The sequence below is a fragment of the Anser cygnoides genome, chromosome 33 (assembly GCF_040182565.1).
Source record: "Anser cygnoides isolate HZ-2024a breed goose chromosome 33, Taihu_goose_T2T_genome, whole genome shotgun sequence".
NCBI classification, from domain to species: Eukaryota; Metazoa; Chordata; class Aves; order Anseriformes; family Anatidae; genus Anser; species Anser cygnoides.
In genome coordinates, this window is record NC_089905.1 from 3,527,541 (window position 1) to 3,545,841 (window position 18,301).

The 18,301-nt window shown below is 48.8% G+C and overlaps 2 protein-coding genes across 2 annotated transcripts; both read left to right on the top strand.

Moving 5' to 3' along the window:
- Window positions 1-3,489: 3,489 nt before the first annotated feature.
- LOC136788080 (coiled-coil domain-containing protein 81-like) lies at window positions 3,490-13,936 on the top strand (the record flags this gene model as incomplete). Its single annotated transcript, XM_066985877.1, is given in 15 exon segments — window positions 3,490-3,656; window positions 4,264-4,299; window positions 4,301-4,424; window positions 5,173-5,217; window positions 5,220-5,428; window positions 6,203-6,276; window positions 6,919-6,989; window positions 7,825-7,945; window positions 9,783-9,891; window positions 10,492-10,650; window positions 11,559-11,627; window positions 11,629-11,817; window positions 12,005-12,199; window positions 12,927-13,080; window positions 13,827-13,936. Coding segments are annotated over 15 exon segments (1,749 nt in total), but the record flags the coding sequence as incomplete, so codon positions are not given.
- A 2-nt stretch (window positions 13,937-13,938) lies between these two features.
- On the top strand, window positions 13,939-17,472 carry LOC136788098 (EF-hand calcium-binding domain-containing protein 12-like). The gene is made up of 4 exons (XM_066985987.1): window positions 13,939-14,054; window positions 14,631-14,844; window positions 15,585-15,750; window positions 17,038-17,472. The coding sequence occupies exons 1-4, from the start codon at window positions 14,007-14,009 to the stop codon at window positions 17,198-17,200; spliced, it is 591 nt and encodes a 196-aa protein (XP_066842088.1). The 5' UTR covers window positions 13,939-14,006; the 3' UTR covers window positions 17,201-17,472.
- Window positions 17,473-18,301: the final 829 nt, after the last annotated feature.

An 18,301-nucleotide genomic window follows, 5' to 3' on the forward strand; every position in this document is an offset into this window, starting at 1 on the left:
CAATACCCAGTAAAGGTGGAAGACAGAAGGGGAATGGAAGGAATAATCAATAACTTTCTTAAATATGGACTATTACTGAATGCGAGTCAGAATATAACACTCCATATAGGCCGAGTTAGAAAGCAGATGGAACCTATCGCATAGTTCAGGATTTAAGGGACATCAATAGGACCACAAAAAAGATGTATACCCTGTAGTAGCCAATCCCTATAACTTTTTGACAAAATTAGAAAACAGTCAAGTTTGGTTCACGGTACTAGATTGAAAGGATGCCTTTTTCTGCCTGCCCGTGGCAACGAAGCCAGAAACTCCTTGCCTTTGAATGGGAAAATCCTAATAGAGGACGAAAAAGTCAGCTTACTTGGACTATGTTACCACAGGGGTTCAAGAACAGCCCCACTGTATTTGGGAAACAACTAGCCTGTGATCTTGAAGCTTAGAAAACCCCTTCAGAAAAAGGGGACACTGTTGCAATACATAGATGACCCGTTGATAGCGACCGAAGAAGAAAAGGAATGTGTAGAATGGACTATTAGTTTACTATTTTTTTTTGGCATTAGTAGTGTGAACCCAGCCTCTTCCTTTAGTAACAGAGTTTATTGCATCAAGACCATGGACGCGGTATACTTCAGCCGACCAGACTTAAAGGAAACGCCCCTAGAAGATGCGGAGGGTTGGTATGTAGACGGCAGCAGCTTCGTCCACCAGGGACTTTGCCCCACAGGATATGCGATAACAAACATCAGCCCAAAAGGCTGAAATCATCGCCTTGGTAAGAGCTCTTGAGCTGGCAAAAGGGAAAAGAATTAACATTTGGACAGATTCGAAATATGCCTTTGGTGTGGTTCTGGGGATTGACTGGCACCAACACACTCTGTATAGACTACGCACAAATGGCCGAGTGAAAAAAATGAATCATTTGATAAAAAAACAGATTGCTAAAATCTGTCAAGAAACCGGTATGTACTGGTAGAACTAAGCCCCTTTGAGATACTGTATGGCAGGCCTTACCAAATGCCATACAAAGGAAGAAAGATCTAACACAAGCAGGAAACCTATAGCTGCAACAACATATTACAGTTTTGGGCAAGCAACTAGAACAACTCAATAAGAACGTTTTAGGCACTAGACCTTTTATTAGTGTCCCAAGGGGGGAGTTTGCACTTTAATAAATATTAGTTGCTGTATGTATGTAAATGAGGCAAGGACGAATTGAGGCTGATCTCAAAAATATTTGGGAAAAGACCAAGATCTTACATAAGGTAGTTCAAGCTGACACCTCGTGGGTTTGAGAATTATGGAACAAACTGACCTCTTGGTTCCCCAACTTTTCTTGGCTTAAGCAATTGTTAGTAGGAATATTGATCTTGCTTTTACTAGTATTCTTAACCTGTGTATTGGTACAGTGTGCATTTTGGTGCTGTATGAAAGGACTAGATGAAACCTGTAAGCGTAACCAAATCAAGCACCAAGTAGAAAGTGGTAAGAATTTTCTGAAAACTTTGAATCAAGAAGGCGTGTTATAAGCACAAGAATTTTCTTAGGATAAAGAAAAGGGGGGACTTGAGACAGGGAACAAGATAAAGGATGTTCCAGTGTTCCCTTTCCTGTCAGTGACACTCTGGGTGCCCCCGTTTGCTTCTAGGGATGCGCCAGAGCCCTCTGTTTGCCACCAGATGCTCTCGGGACCCCTCCATTCACATTTGGGGATGCTCCAGAGCCAGAGCATCCAGAGATGCACAATGCAGTTGCTCACCACCCGCTGACCGATGCCCCGCCCTCCCTGAGCAGTGGTCCCCCCACCCCAGCCAGCCACCCCTTATTATTTGCTCAGCAAGACATCATGTGGTATGGAACACCCCTTTGGCCAGTTTAGGTCAGCTGTCCTGGTTCTGTCACCTCCAAGCTCCTGCTGCACCCCAGCCTGCCCGCTGGCAGGACAGAGCGAGAAGCTGAAAAGTCCTTGGCTTAGTGCAAGCACTGCTCTGCAACAATTAAAACATCAGCATGTTATCAACATGATTATTATCCTAAATCAAAACCACGGCACATTAACAGCTACTAGGAAGGAAAATTAACTCTATCGTAGCCAAAACCAGGACAGCTCCCCAGTACGGGAGAGGCCGGGGCCTACTGGGGAGAGTCCCATGAAGGCCACCAGGGTGCTGAAGGGCCTGGCCTCTGTCCTTGGAGATACTGAAAAGCCACCAGGAACGTGGTCCTCGGCAAGGGGCTCTCGGTGGCCTTGCCTGAGCAGGGCTTGGACCAGATGAACCCAGAGGTCCCGTCCAAGCTTAACCCTTCTGTGGTTCTGTGTTCCCCAGTGTCCTCCTTTTGGTGACATCTCAGAGGCTCTTCCTGTCCCACAGCCTCGTTGGGGGAGTGAGGAGAGGGTGTGTGTGTGGGGGAGCAGTTCCCTAACGTGCAACCCCCTTCCTGCTGCAGGGCCCAGCGAGTTGGCTGGGCCACAGGGGCTGTGTTAAGGAGTGGCTCTGCACCCCTCTGGCTTGAGCGCAGGTCACAAAGGGACACCTCCGCATCACAATGGCAGCTCCCCTTATGCCACAGCGCGCCAGGCCCTCTCTGTCAGTGCCTCAGTGAGCTCGGGCGCTGAAGGAGGCTCTTGCATCCAGTTTTCTCTGGAGGACACGAGAAGTCTCTCCTGTAGCTCAGAGTCTCAGAGGACAAAGGGAGGCGTAGGACGGTGCAGGAGCTATTTGGTGAAGCACAGAGGACATCAAAAAGAGAGTGTTTCCTAGTAGGAAAAATCACAGATCTTTCACTCTCTCTAGCCTCACGTGCTGACCCAAAGCAGGATCATGACAAACCTGGAAGCGCTAATCACCAACATTGAGCGCTGCAGTGAGGTTGAGGGCTGCACCAAGGTCACGTTTCCCACTCTCAGAAGCTTTCTGTCAATGGTAAGGCATTTGGGACCTCTTATGAGTGTAGCTACAGACTAATATGAACTCTACAAATTGTGGAAAGCGAGCTCCCTGTCTGCGGGGAGGCCTCCAAGGGTGCTGTGTGTGTGGCCTCCTGCCCTGTCCGTGGTGGCAGTCCTGTGGCCGGGTTCCGCTTGCTGGTGGGTCACACGTGGACATCTGGCTCTGACCGGAAAAGATGCGTGCACGGTTGGAAGAGGGCTGAGGTTCCTGATGGGCTCCCAAGAAACTGCCAGAAATACACGTGTCAGGAGGAAATCTGCTGACTTTTTCAGCATTTCAACAAGGCCTCTCACGGAGGAGCTGAGCCCCTCCCTGCCTGTGGCTCCTTCCTGCTGCAGCCTCCTGTGCCTCATGGCTCTCAGAAAAGGCTTAGCGCTAAGAGAGGCCCTCCCATTTCAGATGCCTACAGGCTGCATTCCCTTGTCCAAAACCCTTTTAATAGCTCCTGCAGCTGCAGACCTTTCCTGGGGCGTGGCAGGGCTGTTAGACTGATATCAGTCAAAAATTCAGCCAGAGTCACAGATGGGTTCCATCCTGGGAGCTGTGTCAGATCATACCTGCATCTGCAAACGCCTTTTAAGAAATGTGCTGATGGGCCATGGACTTGCTGACTTCGAGCTTGACATGTCGTCCCCTTGCTTTCCAGATGTCGTCACGATTTGGGGTGGTGTGTCCAAGCAGGTTCAGCAATTGCTCATGCTGACAAAGGTGGGACTGCACCCTACCCCTCCCCCTCACCCCACGGCTTCAGTAAGTCCTGGCAGCCCTGTGCCAGGAAGTGCCATTGCTCTTCCCAGAGCCGCACTGACACATACAGATGTGCCCCAAGTGTGCCAAAGACCAGTTTCTCCGTAAATTTATATATTATTATAAATAATTATAATAATTAAAACCAACCAAACAAAAAATCAAGTATTCATATTTATATCGAAGATATAAAACGGCAGGAAAAAATGTGTTCAGAACTTGCTGGGGGCTTCTCTGTTCTTCGCTCTCAGAGTGGAGAGAGCAAACAGACAGCTGGGGATGCTTCCAGGGTTATCCCCAGTTGCTGGAAGGGACCTAGCTGAAGGATGGGCTAGACCTCCTCCACCTGCTTTACTTCACCGCATATTTTCTTGAGGGGCAAAGGAAAGGGAGAGAAAATGCCCTGAGTATGTGGGCATACTCAGCTCTCATGAGCTTTCCCAGCTCCCCCATCTTACCCCATGCCGCATTAGGAGTGGGCAGGGCACAGGGCACCCCCTTGCAAGATGTCACAAGTCCTCACTCTGTTTTCCAACTTAAACATGCTTCCCCTTCTTTTCTTTACCAGCCTCGGGCCGTCACTGTAACAGGACTGGGGACATTCCCATATTAAAAAATGGTTATCTTTTGAAAACGGCCAGGTGCTCACATTTCGGAGACCTGTGTTTTCGCTGTCCAAGACTCTTGGACAGATTCGTGAGCTGAAACACCGTTGTGTACGTGTTCCTGGTAAGAATACCAATTAAAGTCTTGTTTTCCCATGTGTACATCTATTAAGGGGTTGTGCTGATTGCTGTTTAGAAGTGCTGATAGACAGCTCAGATGCCATCGGAAGGCCCTGAGAGACAGAAAAGACGGCTGGCATAGAAAGCCATCAATGGCCAGATTTGCTGTAATTTCTGTCGACTGCTGCCATTGCTTTGGCTACAGTGTGCCATGGATGAGACCTGCGCAGCACTGAGAGCTTGGTGCTTCATTTGGGGTGGTTCTTCTCTTTCCAATGGCTCCCAGCTTCTCCTGGATAGGAACTTCCGTCGGGCAGCCCCGGGGTAAAGGGCTCTGGTACCAAAAGCAGAGACATTTGGTCCTCAGTTTTGAAGGCCACAGGGACTGTCCAGAACTGTCTGGAAGAGTTCTTGTGCTTGCCTGTCTCAGTGCGAGGCAGGTCTCCCCAGACCAGGAGTGCACTGAGCCTGGGCTCTTTGCATGGGAACCAGCCGCATTCTTCTCGCCTCCTCCTCCTGCGTTCCGCGGACGGCTGAGGTTGTTGGGCTGAGGAGTCACAGCTGTGCACTTGGTACATTGATGGAGTGATTTCAGTTTATCTTGAGGGGGAGCATACATCAGCTGCTTTAAGGAGTCGTACCAGGCTTAGACGACGGCAGCTACAGCAGCATGTTTGAGCTGGAAGCTCCTGGCACTTTGTTTGAATCTGCTCAACTGCAGTGCAGGTTGCATTGTTCCTCATTTTTTCCAGATGATATGAAGATAGTGGTGCTGAGCTATGAGAATATACGCTTGAACGTCCCTACACCAAGGAAACTGTGCAGAGCTGTTTGGAGGAGACCTTGCAATACTTCTACCGCATCCTCACAAATAGGGAAGACACGGACTTCACGTTAAAGGATGTTGGCACTCTTGCTATCCGAGGGCAAAGAGTGAAAATGACATTTTCTGAAGAGTTTTTACACAGTCTCAACAAGTCCACATACGTGGTAGAGAAGCTGGTCGCTGTAAGTTTATTGTTTCTGCAGTCCTACTTAGAGAGGGTTTGAAGCCCCATCAAAGGCTGGGGGCACTGAGCCCTGCTGGCAGCTGTGAGCTGCCAGGACGCTGGAGCTAGGCACAGTCCATCGCAGTGAAAGCTTTTGTTTTCCTTCTTTTATTTGCTGTATGACTGCTGGCAATGCGTGCAGTCGTATCGTTGCTGGGCAAAGGATAGCCCTGGAAGGGCCTCGCCATAAATAGGAAAAAAGCCAAAGCAACGGCTAGGCTGATGATGTCCCCCCGCTGCGGGTGTGAGGCTGAGGCACAAGGACACCAGGCCCTTTTGGCTGCAGGCAGGCCGTTGGTGTGGTTCTCCTGACCCAGCAGAAAAGGTCTGGTCTCTGTGTTCCTCCACACTGCCAATGCAATCCTCTGACTCCTATGAAGAACTCTGGGGATAAAACCAGCTCTGACCCATTTGCGCTGCATTCAGGAATAGTTAAAGCAAGTGACCCCACTGAAAGCAGCAGCTGGAAGCCGGGGCTCACGATGGGCCTTCCCTTGTGTTTGCTCCGTTGACTTGTTCACAGGCTGAGGCTGTTAACTACGGTCCTTGTGAAAAGGTTGGCAGTGTTCCTCACCCTAGCAGATCATGTGCTGTGCAGTGTGTTTTAACTGGCTGAGGCGCTTGTCAAGAAGTTTGCTGAGAGGCAGTGAATTCGTGGAGCTATAGAAAGGCCTCTGTGACTGTTGAGATCATTTCCTTGGACTGATGTCAGATGTTTCTGTCCCTGCTGCAGAAAAAGTTGGTCAGACTGGACAAAGAAACTGCCCTCTTTCCAAGCCATTTTGGCCGTGCCCACCTGCTCCCTCAGTGAGTATATTTGTTCCTGCAACCCTTCTCTGTGCACACTCACGTGTGCTCAGCTCATGATCGGTAGTGCTCTTCCAAATTACTGTTTTGCAGTTAATTTCATCCTTGCTTTTGCTTAGCTTGGACTTATGCATCATCCTCAGTTACTGACTGTGTTCTGCATTTTACCGTTACTCCAGTCAGAGGCAACTGGTTTGCTCTGCAGAGGCGTTGAAGCAACTCACCTAATGTTTCATCTGCTTCTTCTCTTTTATGTGGTTAAAACTGCCAAAATATCTAAAAGAAGTAAGATCCTAATATTTCTGTTGTTTTGAATGCAACACGGACAGGATCTCTTAGCAGGTGGAACAAGGACCAGATCTATGCTTGTCCTCTGTCTGTGATGTTTCCATGTCTTTTGTGAAACTCGTGTCCAATCAAAGGAACTCTGAAATGCCTTCTTGTGTCAGGATGACACAGGAGCACTGGGGCAAAATAAAAACCCAAACCTCTGTCTAGCGAGGGGCAGCTGAGCTGTTCCCCGAGGCCAGCACTGCTCAGTTTGAATGGTTTAGGGCATGTGTTGGACTCCCCACAGATACCTTGACATTAATCTGGCAAAGGAGCCCTTTTCACAGAATGCTGCCTTCTTCCTATTTCCAGGTTTGAGATTAAGGCGGTACCTCGGCTTGCTAGGGAGCATCTTGCAGAGGAAGAGATGCTTGATGAACAAGGTAATGTTAATGACTGACTGCTGGTGGAGGTTTGTGCCTTTCCCTGTTGTCCTCACTGGGGGGTGCTTGGCACTCAGGTTACAGTGAGATGCCTGGGATAGCAGAGGCACCCTCTGTGCCTCTGTTTACACCTCCTGGTAAATCTCAAGGGACACATTTTGAACAAGATAGTGCTGAAGGATGTTTTTCCCCTGCATTACGTGCCAAAGAGTGCCTCTCTTCCATTTTATGGGTTTGTTTGTGCAGGAGGGAGTAAATGTTTGGCAAGTCCACTAGCACCGTGAATAACAAACTCCGTCTTGAGTTGTGGGAGACTGAGGGGTTGGGCACACCCCTTTGAATCACCATGTTGTCATTTGATGAGAGAAAAATTGTGTAGAGAACAGTGCACAAAGGTTGCCAAGCTGTGCCAAAACTTTGGTTCTCCTCTAAAGCTGGGAACTCCTCATTCTTAATTCCTCGTGAATATCACAGATATAATGTGCTTGAGTTGAATGCACCAGGATAGAAAGCCTGTGTATAAAAACCATTTATGCCGCTCCAAGAAATTGTTGCCCCAAAAGAGATTGTTAGGCACCAAAATGCGTCTCCCCGCAAAACCCCCACTGTTCAGAGGGGATGGACTTGCTGCAGCAGTAGAAAGCTCACACCAAAAGGAGTAATGCAGCACTGTGGATATCAAAGGTCAGATGGGACCTGGTGTCAGGAAAGGGCTTGCAATCTTCTGGAAAACAGGTCTCAGAAGGAGTCACAGGGATACCTCAACTAGCTTATAACATTGCAGAGCAGATCTGTGCCTGATGTCCTGAGAGGTTTTCTCCTTTTGTGTTTACAGCGTCTCTTCATACATTACAACTTCTGCGATTGCGAAGGAGACTTTCTCCAAACACGTTGGCCACAGCTAAAGTGAAGGAAGAAGCAGAGGAGAAAACAAAGGCAAAAGAGCCTCCTGGCAGGTGAGATGTAAAGGATTTGTTAGAGTGGCCTCATGCTCTTGTGCTTGTGTGGCATGCTTTATAGGATCCTACTTCTCAGGAGGTCTCAGTCCAGTGGGCTGCTGCAAGTGTGATCAGCTCTGAAGTCAGAGCTGGTTGCTCAGATTGCTCTGAAGTCAGGTGCTGGTTGCACCTGACTTGATGTCGTCTGCAAACTTATTGAGGGTGCACTCGATCCCCTCATCCAGATCATCGATAAAGACATTGAAGAGAACTGGCCCTTATACTGAATCGCAGAACGACAGAATCATTGAGGTTGGAAGAGACCTCCAAGATCACCTAGTCCAACCTCTGACCTAACACTAACAAGTCCTCCACTAAACCATATCACTAAGCTCTACGTCTAAACGTCTTTTGAAGACCTCCAGGGACGGTGACTCAACCACTTCCCTGGGCATCCCAACGCAGTGCCTGACAACCCTTTCCGTAAAGATGTTTGTCCCAATATCCAACAAAACCTCCCCTGGCGCAACTTTAGCCCATTTCCCCCTCGTCCTATCACTGGGCATGTGGGAGTACCCACTCTGTACCCTTCCCTTGCACTGTAGGGATGGAGGAAACCACCACCTGTACTCCCGCTCCATCTACTAACCGCCCCAGTCCCCTGAAATCCCTTTGGATAGCCTCCAGGCTTCTCTCAGCAATTTCATCACTGCCAGCCTGGACTATCAATAGAGGATAGCAATCAGAGGGGCGAACCAGGTTGGGAAGGTTTCTGGCAATGTCCCTGACCTGGGCCCCAGGGAGGCAGCAGACTTCCTACGGGTAGGGTCAGGCCGACATATAGGGCCCTCTGTTCCCCTGAGAAGGGAGTTGCCTACAACGATTACCCTTCTTTCTTTCTTGGTGGAGGCAGTCCTGAGGTGTGGAGTCAACTTCCTCGCCCTAGGCAGCCTCCTGGGTGGACTTTCAAACACATCCTCCCCCACTAGTCTCTCAAGCTCCAAGGCCTCAAACGTGTTGTGTAAGTGCGCCTGGGAAGGCAAAGCTGGTAGGGAGAGGGTTCCCTGCGACACCGAGCAGGGACCCGTTCCCATTCCTCTTCATCTCCTAGGTCCCTCCCTCTGCCCGACAGCGACAGGGCAGGGGGTCCACCACTTGCTGGGGTGTCTCACCCCGGTGCCTTTCTTTCAGGCCTGGCAGGGAGTTGCTCCACCAGTCTAACTCCTGCTCACACTCCCCGATAGCCCTTAGCCTCTCCACCTCCTCCCTGAGCTCTGCCACCAGGCTGACCAGGTCATCCACCTGCTCACCTCACACACACACGGAGTCTCTGCCACCCTCTGATGGCAGCGACAGGCTCAGGCACTCCCTGCATCCAGAGACCTGAACTGCTGCCTTTTGAGCGGGCATTCAGTCTGGGTCGCCACAGACTTTCTAGAAAGAGCTTTCTGCCTGGTGCAGACCACGGCGGTTTAGCTGTAGGTAGACAGCCGGCAGATGAGCTATTCTCCTGAGTGGGGGGGATGCTCTGCCCTGTCCAAGCGTGCCCTGCCTCAACACACGTCACTATGCAGGCATTGCCTTGCTGGATGGGAAGTGCCTCACAGGTGCTTGTGGGAATTGTGTTGCGGTGTCTTGTGACTCTCTTATGTGTCTTCCTTTATCTCCTGACTGCTTCCAGTGTTGAGGTCTTCTTGGTGATTAATGCTGATCATTATCCCAGCAGCTGCGAGTCATGCGCATGGTTCTTTAGATTTCCATGAGCCTGGTCTCTCAGTTTGGAGAGAGGGTGGAGAAAAGAAACTCTTCCTGCACTCAGATTCACTTCCTGACTCATGCTGGTGTTTATTTTCAGACTGTTCCCTGAATGTCCAGACCCAGAAGGAAGGCAGCACAAAGAAACTCCCTGCAAGAGGCTTAAATTGCCATTGCTTACTTCTGAAGATCATAGACACACAGGACAGGTATGTAACATGGACCAAGATAATTTTTGTGTCTCTTTTGATTGTAGATGATCATGTGGGGGTATCTTAGGAAAAGGATGTACGCGCTAAATACTTAGATGTTTATTGTGAAAAGATCCCTTTACTGTATGTCCATTTTTCTGTTCTGAGTATTTCAAAGATGTGCATTTCTCTGAATCTTAGCAATCCCCTGTTCACATCCATAGTTTCATGGAGCATGCCAGAAACTTTATTTGGGCATAGTTTACTTCAGAAAAAAAGAAAGAAAGAAAGAAAGAAAGAAAGAAAGAAAGAAAGAAAGAAAGAAAGAAAGAAAGAAAGAAAGAAAGAAAGAAAGAAAGAAAGAAAGAAAGAAAGAAAGAAAAAAAGCAGTGGCCCATTTTGAAAAATAGCTCGTTCATGAGTTAGCTCATTGGTCATAACAGAATGGCTTTCTGGTTGCGTCTGTAAGAACCTGGGAGCAAAAAATTGCTGACGAACCTTCAGGGAAAAATAGAGAAGATGAGGGAGAGAGAAGAACAGTATTAAAAATAAAAATAAAATGAAAAAGAAAAAAACCAGATGAATAACTGCTGCTATTGCATTTCTGGGTTCCTCTAGGAAGCACGCTCTGTACTGGGGATGCAGGCTGGAGGGAAACTGGAGGCATCCGTGGCCAGCAAGGAGAAAGAAGAGACCAGAGAAGCAAAAAGGGTCACATTTCCAGAAGAGCTGGAAGAGCAAGATGAGAGACAAAGGGATGAGATGTGGATGGCCCAGGTACGGGGAGGCCCTGTAAAGCATCCCACAGAGTAGCATTTTGCTGGCTGGGGTGAAGCTGAGTTGTGAAGGTCTCCTGAGTCCCAGCAATATTGCCACCTCTAGAGAGCAGGGCACGTGGCTGTTGCTTTTATTGCCGCTGGCACATTGCCATGAGGAAGGAATTCCTGGTAGAAGCCAGGGGACACCAAGAGCAGTCTAGCAGAGTGAGGGCAGAAGCACACTCTCTGTCCCTTGACAGGAGGACACCTTTTCCCTGCCCTGGAACTTGAGTCCAGTGGCTTGAGGCAGCTCCAGCTGCAGCATGCTGCAGGAGAGCTCCAGGAGCAGCTGTTACTTCCGGTCTCTTCAGTTAACATGAAGAGCACTAAGACTCATTTTCGTGAGCGTAACAGCTGACGTTTTGTTCCAGCTGCTCTTTCAGGGCAGGGAGCCAACACCTTGATAAGAGGCAGGACGCACGTGTCTTGATGCTGTTCTGTGACTGCCCGATGGCTGTTTCTCAGCGCTCTCATACACCTGGGATTGGTGGCAGGCCCAGACACCCCTCCCATCTCTATCTCAGAAAAGCCTCAGAGCAGGAAGTCCCCTCCAAAACCATTATACCAATGCGATCTCAACAGTAGGTTTTGTAAGAAGCTCATCTGTTGTTAAAAGTACTAACACAAGCAGCGAGGATACGGCTGATGGTTTGACTAATGTCAAGCCAGAAGTGGTTTTGGAGCAGGGTTTCAAACTGTACCATTGGAGAAAACTGTATCCAAAGTTTGTCTTTAAACGGAAAGCAAGTAGGTTTGCTCCATGCTCCAGATGTCGCATTCGTTTTTGCTCCCTGTATGGCAAGACCAGGCTCTCCCTGTTTGAAACCAACTCAGGACACCGATTTCTGTCATTTGTCTGTTTTTCAGCAGCTACAGGAAGAAGAAGATAGCCTCAGCTCCCCAGAGATCACCTGTGATACAAAAGATGATCTACAAAAAGCTGGAGGCTTGGATTCAGGAGAGGAAGCAACTCCGATCTCAGCTGGAAAGCTTTGGAGATGTTGAGAAATGGCTGAGTCATAAACCTACCTTAAGCAGACTGGAAAGTAGAGTCAGGAAACGAATAATGGCAGCTGGAGTAGACCAGAGGGCTAAAAGCAAGTCAGCCGTGACCGACAGGCCAGACGTAAGTATACCTTGTGTTGTGCCACTCTTGGGATTACTGTACTTCATCTCCTGTGGCCGTGCCACGGCCTCAGCATCTGCTCATACGTCGGCAGCGTGACACTGCTTTATCCCAGCCACTTCTGCATCTGCTGGCACAGTGATTCTGGATAACGGTGATTTGAGGGTATTTTCTAATTCCTTTTCAGTGCTCACCACCAACAAGGAGCCAGACCCGGAAGAAGGGTAGCCTTCCCCTTATTCGTGCACCATACCCTCAAGCTCTTCTCAAACTGCATAACCTCCTACAACAACAGAAGTTGACAATGGTAGACATCTTCAGAAAGGCTGGAATGGAACAGAGAAAGATCATGAGAGCAGACTTCATTAAAGTCATCAAGGAGGTATGTAGGGAAGAGAAAAGTAAGGAACTGCTGCAACTTTGCCTTGTTTTGCTGCATGCCAACCCAGAGAACTGGAAAAGCTCCAACTTCTCTTGTGTTACTCTCAGAGGATGGCTCCCACAGCCAGTGAAATGTTGAAGGGAAGAGGGAAGGGAAGGCTGCAGGGGATGCGAGGTGTCACCCAGACTGAGTCCCAGGAGGGAGTGAAACTCATTGCCTCATAGTCTCTAAAGACAGTCGGTGCTGAGTAACGTGGCCTGAAGTGGCATCAAGTTTCCTCGTGGTGATACTTGGTCTTTCCTTGACCAGTTTCATATGTCTGCCCGCTGCACTGCCTTTTAGTACCTGTTGGCACAGCAGAGCTCATGCTGAGCCTCACTTTCCACAGGCTGCAGCGGTACAGAACTGTCAAGAGCATGTCCAGGTCTGTTAGGGTTTAGCAGTTCAGGTGTTTTCTGGTATTCTGTTCCAAGCCAAATTAGCTTCTTGACGCCCAGATGGCTGAGAAGTTTGGCACACTGAAAACTGAGAGCTCAGCAGAGGCCAGCAGAAGACCGGTAAATTTTTCAGTGCTTGGTAAACTCCTGTAAAGCTTAAAAGCTCAACAGGTTGCCTCTGTGCCTTTTCTGAAAAAGCATTTAAAACAACAGCAAAGCTCATCCCCCTACTCTGGGCCAAGCCTTGTTTTTTTATTGATCACACTGTCGTCTTCTGTTTTGGTTGCCAGGCAAAAGTTCCCATCAGTGACAAGGAACTGGAGGATGTGGTCATCTTCTTGACTTCTTCAAAACGGGGGAATTATATAAGCAGTGAAGAGCTGATGGAATGTCAAAAGCAATGGCTGGAAATGAGGAAAGGACAGCCCAAAGAGACCAGCAAAGGTGAGAGGAGAACCCTGGGCTGGGAATCTCTCTCTATATCCTTACAGATGCCCTAAAAGTACACAGGTGGCATTAGGGAATGCCAAAGTGAGTCCAGAATATGGCTCCTTGCCACTACTGTCCTGCAACGGGGTTGCTGAAAGGAGACCTCTGGGGAGAAGCTAAAGAATCCAGGGGAAGTGCAATACTCAGCCCGTTTGTGGGGAGACAGCTTATCCGGTCTTTTCGGTTTGACTCGGAATCTGAACCCTGAGGTTTAACCTCCTGTACTGTATTTTATTGGTTAGCGTTGATCATCCGGCTGATCAGAAGCAGACCCTTTCTCCAGCTGTTGAGGGCAGCTGGATAATGCAGATTCAAAGGTCCTACTCTTTAAAACCTAGCCCAAACCTGAAGGCTTGCCATGGTACCCGTGTCATTTTTGTCTGAAGGTTTCACATCTTGGAGAGAAGAGGCGTTTTGCTGCTGTGTTGTTGTACTAATTGTTTTGTAGACTAAACATGTATTGTGAGCGTGAAACAGAATGGGGCAAAGCGGAGATGGGAGTAGTCTGTAATACGTATGCCTGGATTGAAAGCTAAAGGATGCTTCCATTCAAAGACCGTCATCTGTTGGGTGCTCCAGACTGCACAAAATGCCAGAGCTTTTTGCCTTATAAACATTGATCAGTCTTGTTTTTTATTTCTGCTACTGTCTAACAGGGTTTCTCTGAGCTTTTCATTTGTTTGCTTTTTAAACTGCTGTAGATGTACAGCCTCAGGTCCGGAGAAACGCTTGCAAAGCTGCCACTTCTCCACCTTCTGCTGGGGACAAAGCTGTGGGGACGAAGCCTTGCTCTCCTACCGAGCCCAAAGAAAAAGCTAACACTCTTGGAAGTGCCCCCAGTCAACATTGAGCCAGGCCGGCGACATTTAAACTGTGATGAAATGGAAGAGATTGGAAAACGCTCAAGAGAGAGGAGACGGCTGGAGAAGGTACTGTGGCAGGAAAAAGGCGCACCTCTACGTGCTTGCGAATGTGGGGTGGGCAGCAAAGGACAAGGTTGGAGATTGTTCTGAATATTAACTTCTCAGAGTAGAAGGTCAGGTAGTCCCTTGACCACATAGTGCCTCACAGCTGAGATGCTACAAGCTGTCTCAAACAACTGGTTTGGCTTCTGAACACTTTGGTGATGTAAACACTCTTTTCTGGGTAACTGAAGTGGCAAGAAATGGGAGTTGAAGCGACGTTTAGGTGTGGCAATGGAGTCATCTGAGCTCTAGTCAACCTGACACAATCAGAAAAAGATGGTGGCTGGGAGACTTTTTTCATCTGGGGCACCTATGTCCAGTATGCTGCTCTTCTGCCTGGTGCTCTAGGGAGCACCCGCCTGCGGGCCTGGCACTGGAAGGGAATGGTACTCCCGGATAAGTGCTTGGTCCCATCGCAGGGTGCTGAGTCCCATCTACACACACTTCTGAGATGGATCCCTGCCTGTAGTTTCTCCAAAGGGAATGTAGCAACTCCAGGGCCTCACTGAAAGCTAACGGGGACCATTCCTTTACTTGCAGATCAAAGACAGCCCGATAGAATGGAAAGAAAAGTGTCGGCTGGTGAGATCTGGGGATGCACCTGTTGATGAACACTGCCTGCCATCAACTACAGAGGGTGACATGGGAGCACTGGTTGACCGGTATCGCAGAAATGCCGTTGTGAGCTATCTGAATTGCTCCAAGCTGTGCAAGGAGCGTAACATTTGTCTCACTGACAAAGCGCTGCAAAGAGGTAAAGCAAAGAGCAAGGAACGTACTAATGTGAACGTACTAAGCCTGACATGCTCATGCCTCTTCCCAAGACCCAGAAGCACGATGCATGTTCAGGGTGGGGCACTGCTGATGGAGAATGTTTGCAGCCCTTGGAGGGCCACGGCAGATGCTGCTGGTTAGGATCAGCGATACCATCAGCAGGGCCAGAGCAGGGCTGAGCTAGCAAAGAGCGCTACAGAGCAGCCAGGGCCACGTCCCCCTGGACTGGTAGCCAGGACCAAACACAAGTGCAGCTAATGAGGCAAGCTCATGGTGATGGGGCAGGTGCAAGGTCAAGCAGGGAGGCCAGACCATGGTCAGGTTCGGCAGGTCCATGGCCAGGCACAGCTGTGGCACAGCTGTGTCAGAGCTGGACACTGCTATACCTGCAACGTGAGCCAAGGGCTGAGCTGAAATGGGGCTCCTGAGCCCAGGGCAGAGAATGCGGGGAAGAGGCCCCATGTGAAGTTGGCCAGGGCCATCGTGTCCTCTCAGTACTTGCTGGGCCATCATGTCTTCCTCCTTTCCAGAGTGGGGACGTCTTTTCTTTCCCCTCCTGGTCAGTATCACTGACCAAACCCAGAGGTGACCTGGATCGGATGGGGAGAGACAGCACGGGGACAGGCTTGGGGCAACAGGAGAACAGAGTTTTCTTGGATAAATATATTCAGCATTGGCTGTCCATACACCGTTGCTCTTCTCTGTGCGCTTTGTCAACAGGCCTGCTGCACCCAGGAGACAAGATCATCAAAGAAGGAGAAGACGTGAGGAAGATCAGGCAGCCTGGAGGATACTACAGCACAGGACATGCTGACGCCACATCTTCTCTGAGCATGTCCAAGTCAAAAAGTGCATCAGGAAAACAGGCCAAAGAGGCAGAAAAAAGGTTGGTTCAAAGAGGGCTTATGATCAGTCCCTTCCTGCTGCCCTGCTGTGCATCAGCTCCCACTGCATCAGAGGTGGTACTGAGGTACTGAAGTGAAACATTAGGATGCTGCAAGGGAGCAGCGAGCGATAGCAGAGAGAGAGCGAGATCTCTTCTCAGCTACACGGCCACGGCTGTGTTTGTGCTGACTTGCGGGGTTGCAGTGGTGCTGGCGAACAGTTTCTCTGTACTCCAATCTGCAGAGATGACAGAGACTTCTCACCTAAGACGGTCCTCGTCAGGCCAACCCAGCACTTCTTGGAAATCCCCTCAGAGAACGTTTTTTCTTGCATAAGAAAGGCAATCCCAAAGAATCCAGCTGTGGATGCCTGGAGAAGCTCCCCAGTCAGGGGCAGAAGCAGCCCGCTGCAGAAGCGTGCAGCCAGCAGCCAGCTGCTCCTAGTAGGGCAGTGCTTATTTTCCTCCCATTATACCTCAGTTCCTCTGTTTCTCTAGAAAACTGACCCTTCAGAACGTTACTAAACGTTGCAGGAGGAAAGTCAGATGCAGGTGGCAGATCTGTTTTACGGAGCAACATTCTTTGCATCTCAACATTTATCTGTAGGATCTGGAGATGCATGTTTTCTGGACACTAGACACAATGTCAGCCCTGAGAACAGAGGCAGTTTGCCCTAATTTTTCTTCCATCTCAGGTCACCCACAAAAGCTTTTCTTCCCAAACGAGTCCAAGTTCTTTTGCTGTCCTTGTCCCTGCTGTCTTCAGACTCGTACTGTCCAAGGAGTTCATGAGTGTGCAAAGGTCTTTCCTGACCCATGAAACTGGGATGTCCACTGCCAGCTTGGTCATAGCACTTGCAGCGTCTTCTTTAGTCAAAGTGATTCCCAAATCCGCTTGAATAGAAAGACTCAGCCTCACAGCTGAGCTCGTGGAAGAAAGGCAGTCCTAAAGAATCCAACTTTGCAAGACTGGAGAAGCTTTTGAGGAGAAAAAACACTTTGCAAAATAGAGCACAATCTTCCCAGTTCATCTCAGAGAGTTTATATACTACAGTGACAGGCAACGCATCAGCTCTTAAGATAGCTTCGCAAGTTGGCATTTCCAATGTCAGTCATGTATAAGAAGGACAGGCAGGGATTTCCAGAAGTCCTAGTAGCTGGTTCTTGTCAGGCTCGCATTTGCCATTACTGGTAATAGCAGTGAAGTTGCCGAGAATTTTATTTCCATAAAACATGCCACTCTCTCTTACCTTTTTCTTTTCTTTTCTTTTTTCTTTCTTTTTTCTCTAGGCCTCTTGAGAAGAATAAGAATCAAAAGTCAAGCGACAATAACTTCTGGCCAGGCCATCTCCTGGACAAGATGCGCCTGTACTTTCCAGATAAGGAGCTTGACAGGGCACACGCCTTGTTTAGCTATGTTCCCCCAACCAGGCCTGCCTACCGTGGTATCTAAAACCCTGGCTACAGCTAGCGCATCAGAGCCAGGATACTTGGCCTCTAGAGACACTCCATTCAAGAAAACTCATTTCACCTGAAGTTCTTCTCCTAGCAGCATGAGATGTGTGCACAGCTTTGTGACTCATCAGGTCAGCTCATGGGATCTGGGCCAAGTTCACGGAGATCATCATCAACTATCCTGAGTTGGAAGGGGTTCACAAGGACTGATCGTCAAGTCTAACAGCTGGCTTCACACAGGACTACCTAAAAATTAAACCATATATCTGACAGCGTTGTCCAAAAGCTTCTTGATCTCTGGCTGACTTTCTGCCATGACTGGATCTTGTGGTTAACCCAGCAGGCATCTGAACACCATACAGCCATTCGTTCACTCCCCCACACCCACCAGTGCTGTTTAACATACCTGACATGCATCCCAGTGCCTCATGGTGTGCTCTTGTGACCCCTGGAGACCTCACAACACTCCCAGTGCACTCTAGCATCTGCTGGGTTTTCCAGGTAGACTTCTAGAATGCTCTTAGAGGTTACTAGAGGTGTGGTGGTTTTACTTGGGTGGGTGGCCAAGCTCCACCACAACAACTCCCTCACTCCCCTTCCTCAAAGGGAAAGGGGGAGAAATACAATAAAAAGGGCTCAAAGGGTTGAGAGAAGGACAGGGAGATCGGTCAACAATTATTGTGACGGGCAAAACAGACTCAGCATAGGGAGACAGTAAGATTTATTGCCTATTACTAACAAGCTAGAGAAATGAAGCTAGAGAACGAAGAGAGAGGCTTGGATTTTTTGTTGGTTACGGGGAGCCTCTTTCTCTGTGTTAATCCAAAAATTGATTCTGGAAAAGTGCTGAGTCTGTAAATGTAATAGGAGCAACTGGCCAACAGGAAAAGGTGTTTTTTGTTGATTTTTTTTTTTTTCAGTGCTTGAAATTTAAATTGGGGAAAAATGAGTTGAATACATCAATTTTTATACTTGCCCAATTCGCCAAGGCCCTTATTAGGAAGGGACTTGCTGGAAAAAATTGGATGCAAAGATTTCTTTTGGACAAGGGAAAATGGAAATAAAGGTAACATATTAAACTCTGAAATCTATTCCTGAG

Excerpts from the sequence above, each read along its gene's own strand:
- LOC136788098 (XM_066985987.1), top strand. The coding sequence starts at position 14,007 with ATGGAAGAGATTGGAAAACGCTCAAGAGAGAGGAGACGGCTGGAGAAG. Across the intron at positions 14,055-14,630 it reads AGAGGAGACGGCTGGAGAAG|ATCAAAGACAGCCCGATAGA; the intron begins GTACTGTGGCAG and ends CTTTACTTGCAG. Across the intron at positions 15,751-17,037 it reads GCCAAAGAGGCAGAAAAAAG|GCCTCTTGAGAAGAATAAGA; the intron begins GTTGGTTCAAAG and ends TTTTTTCTCTAG.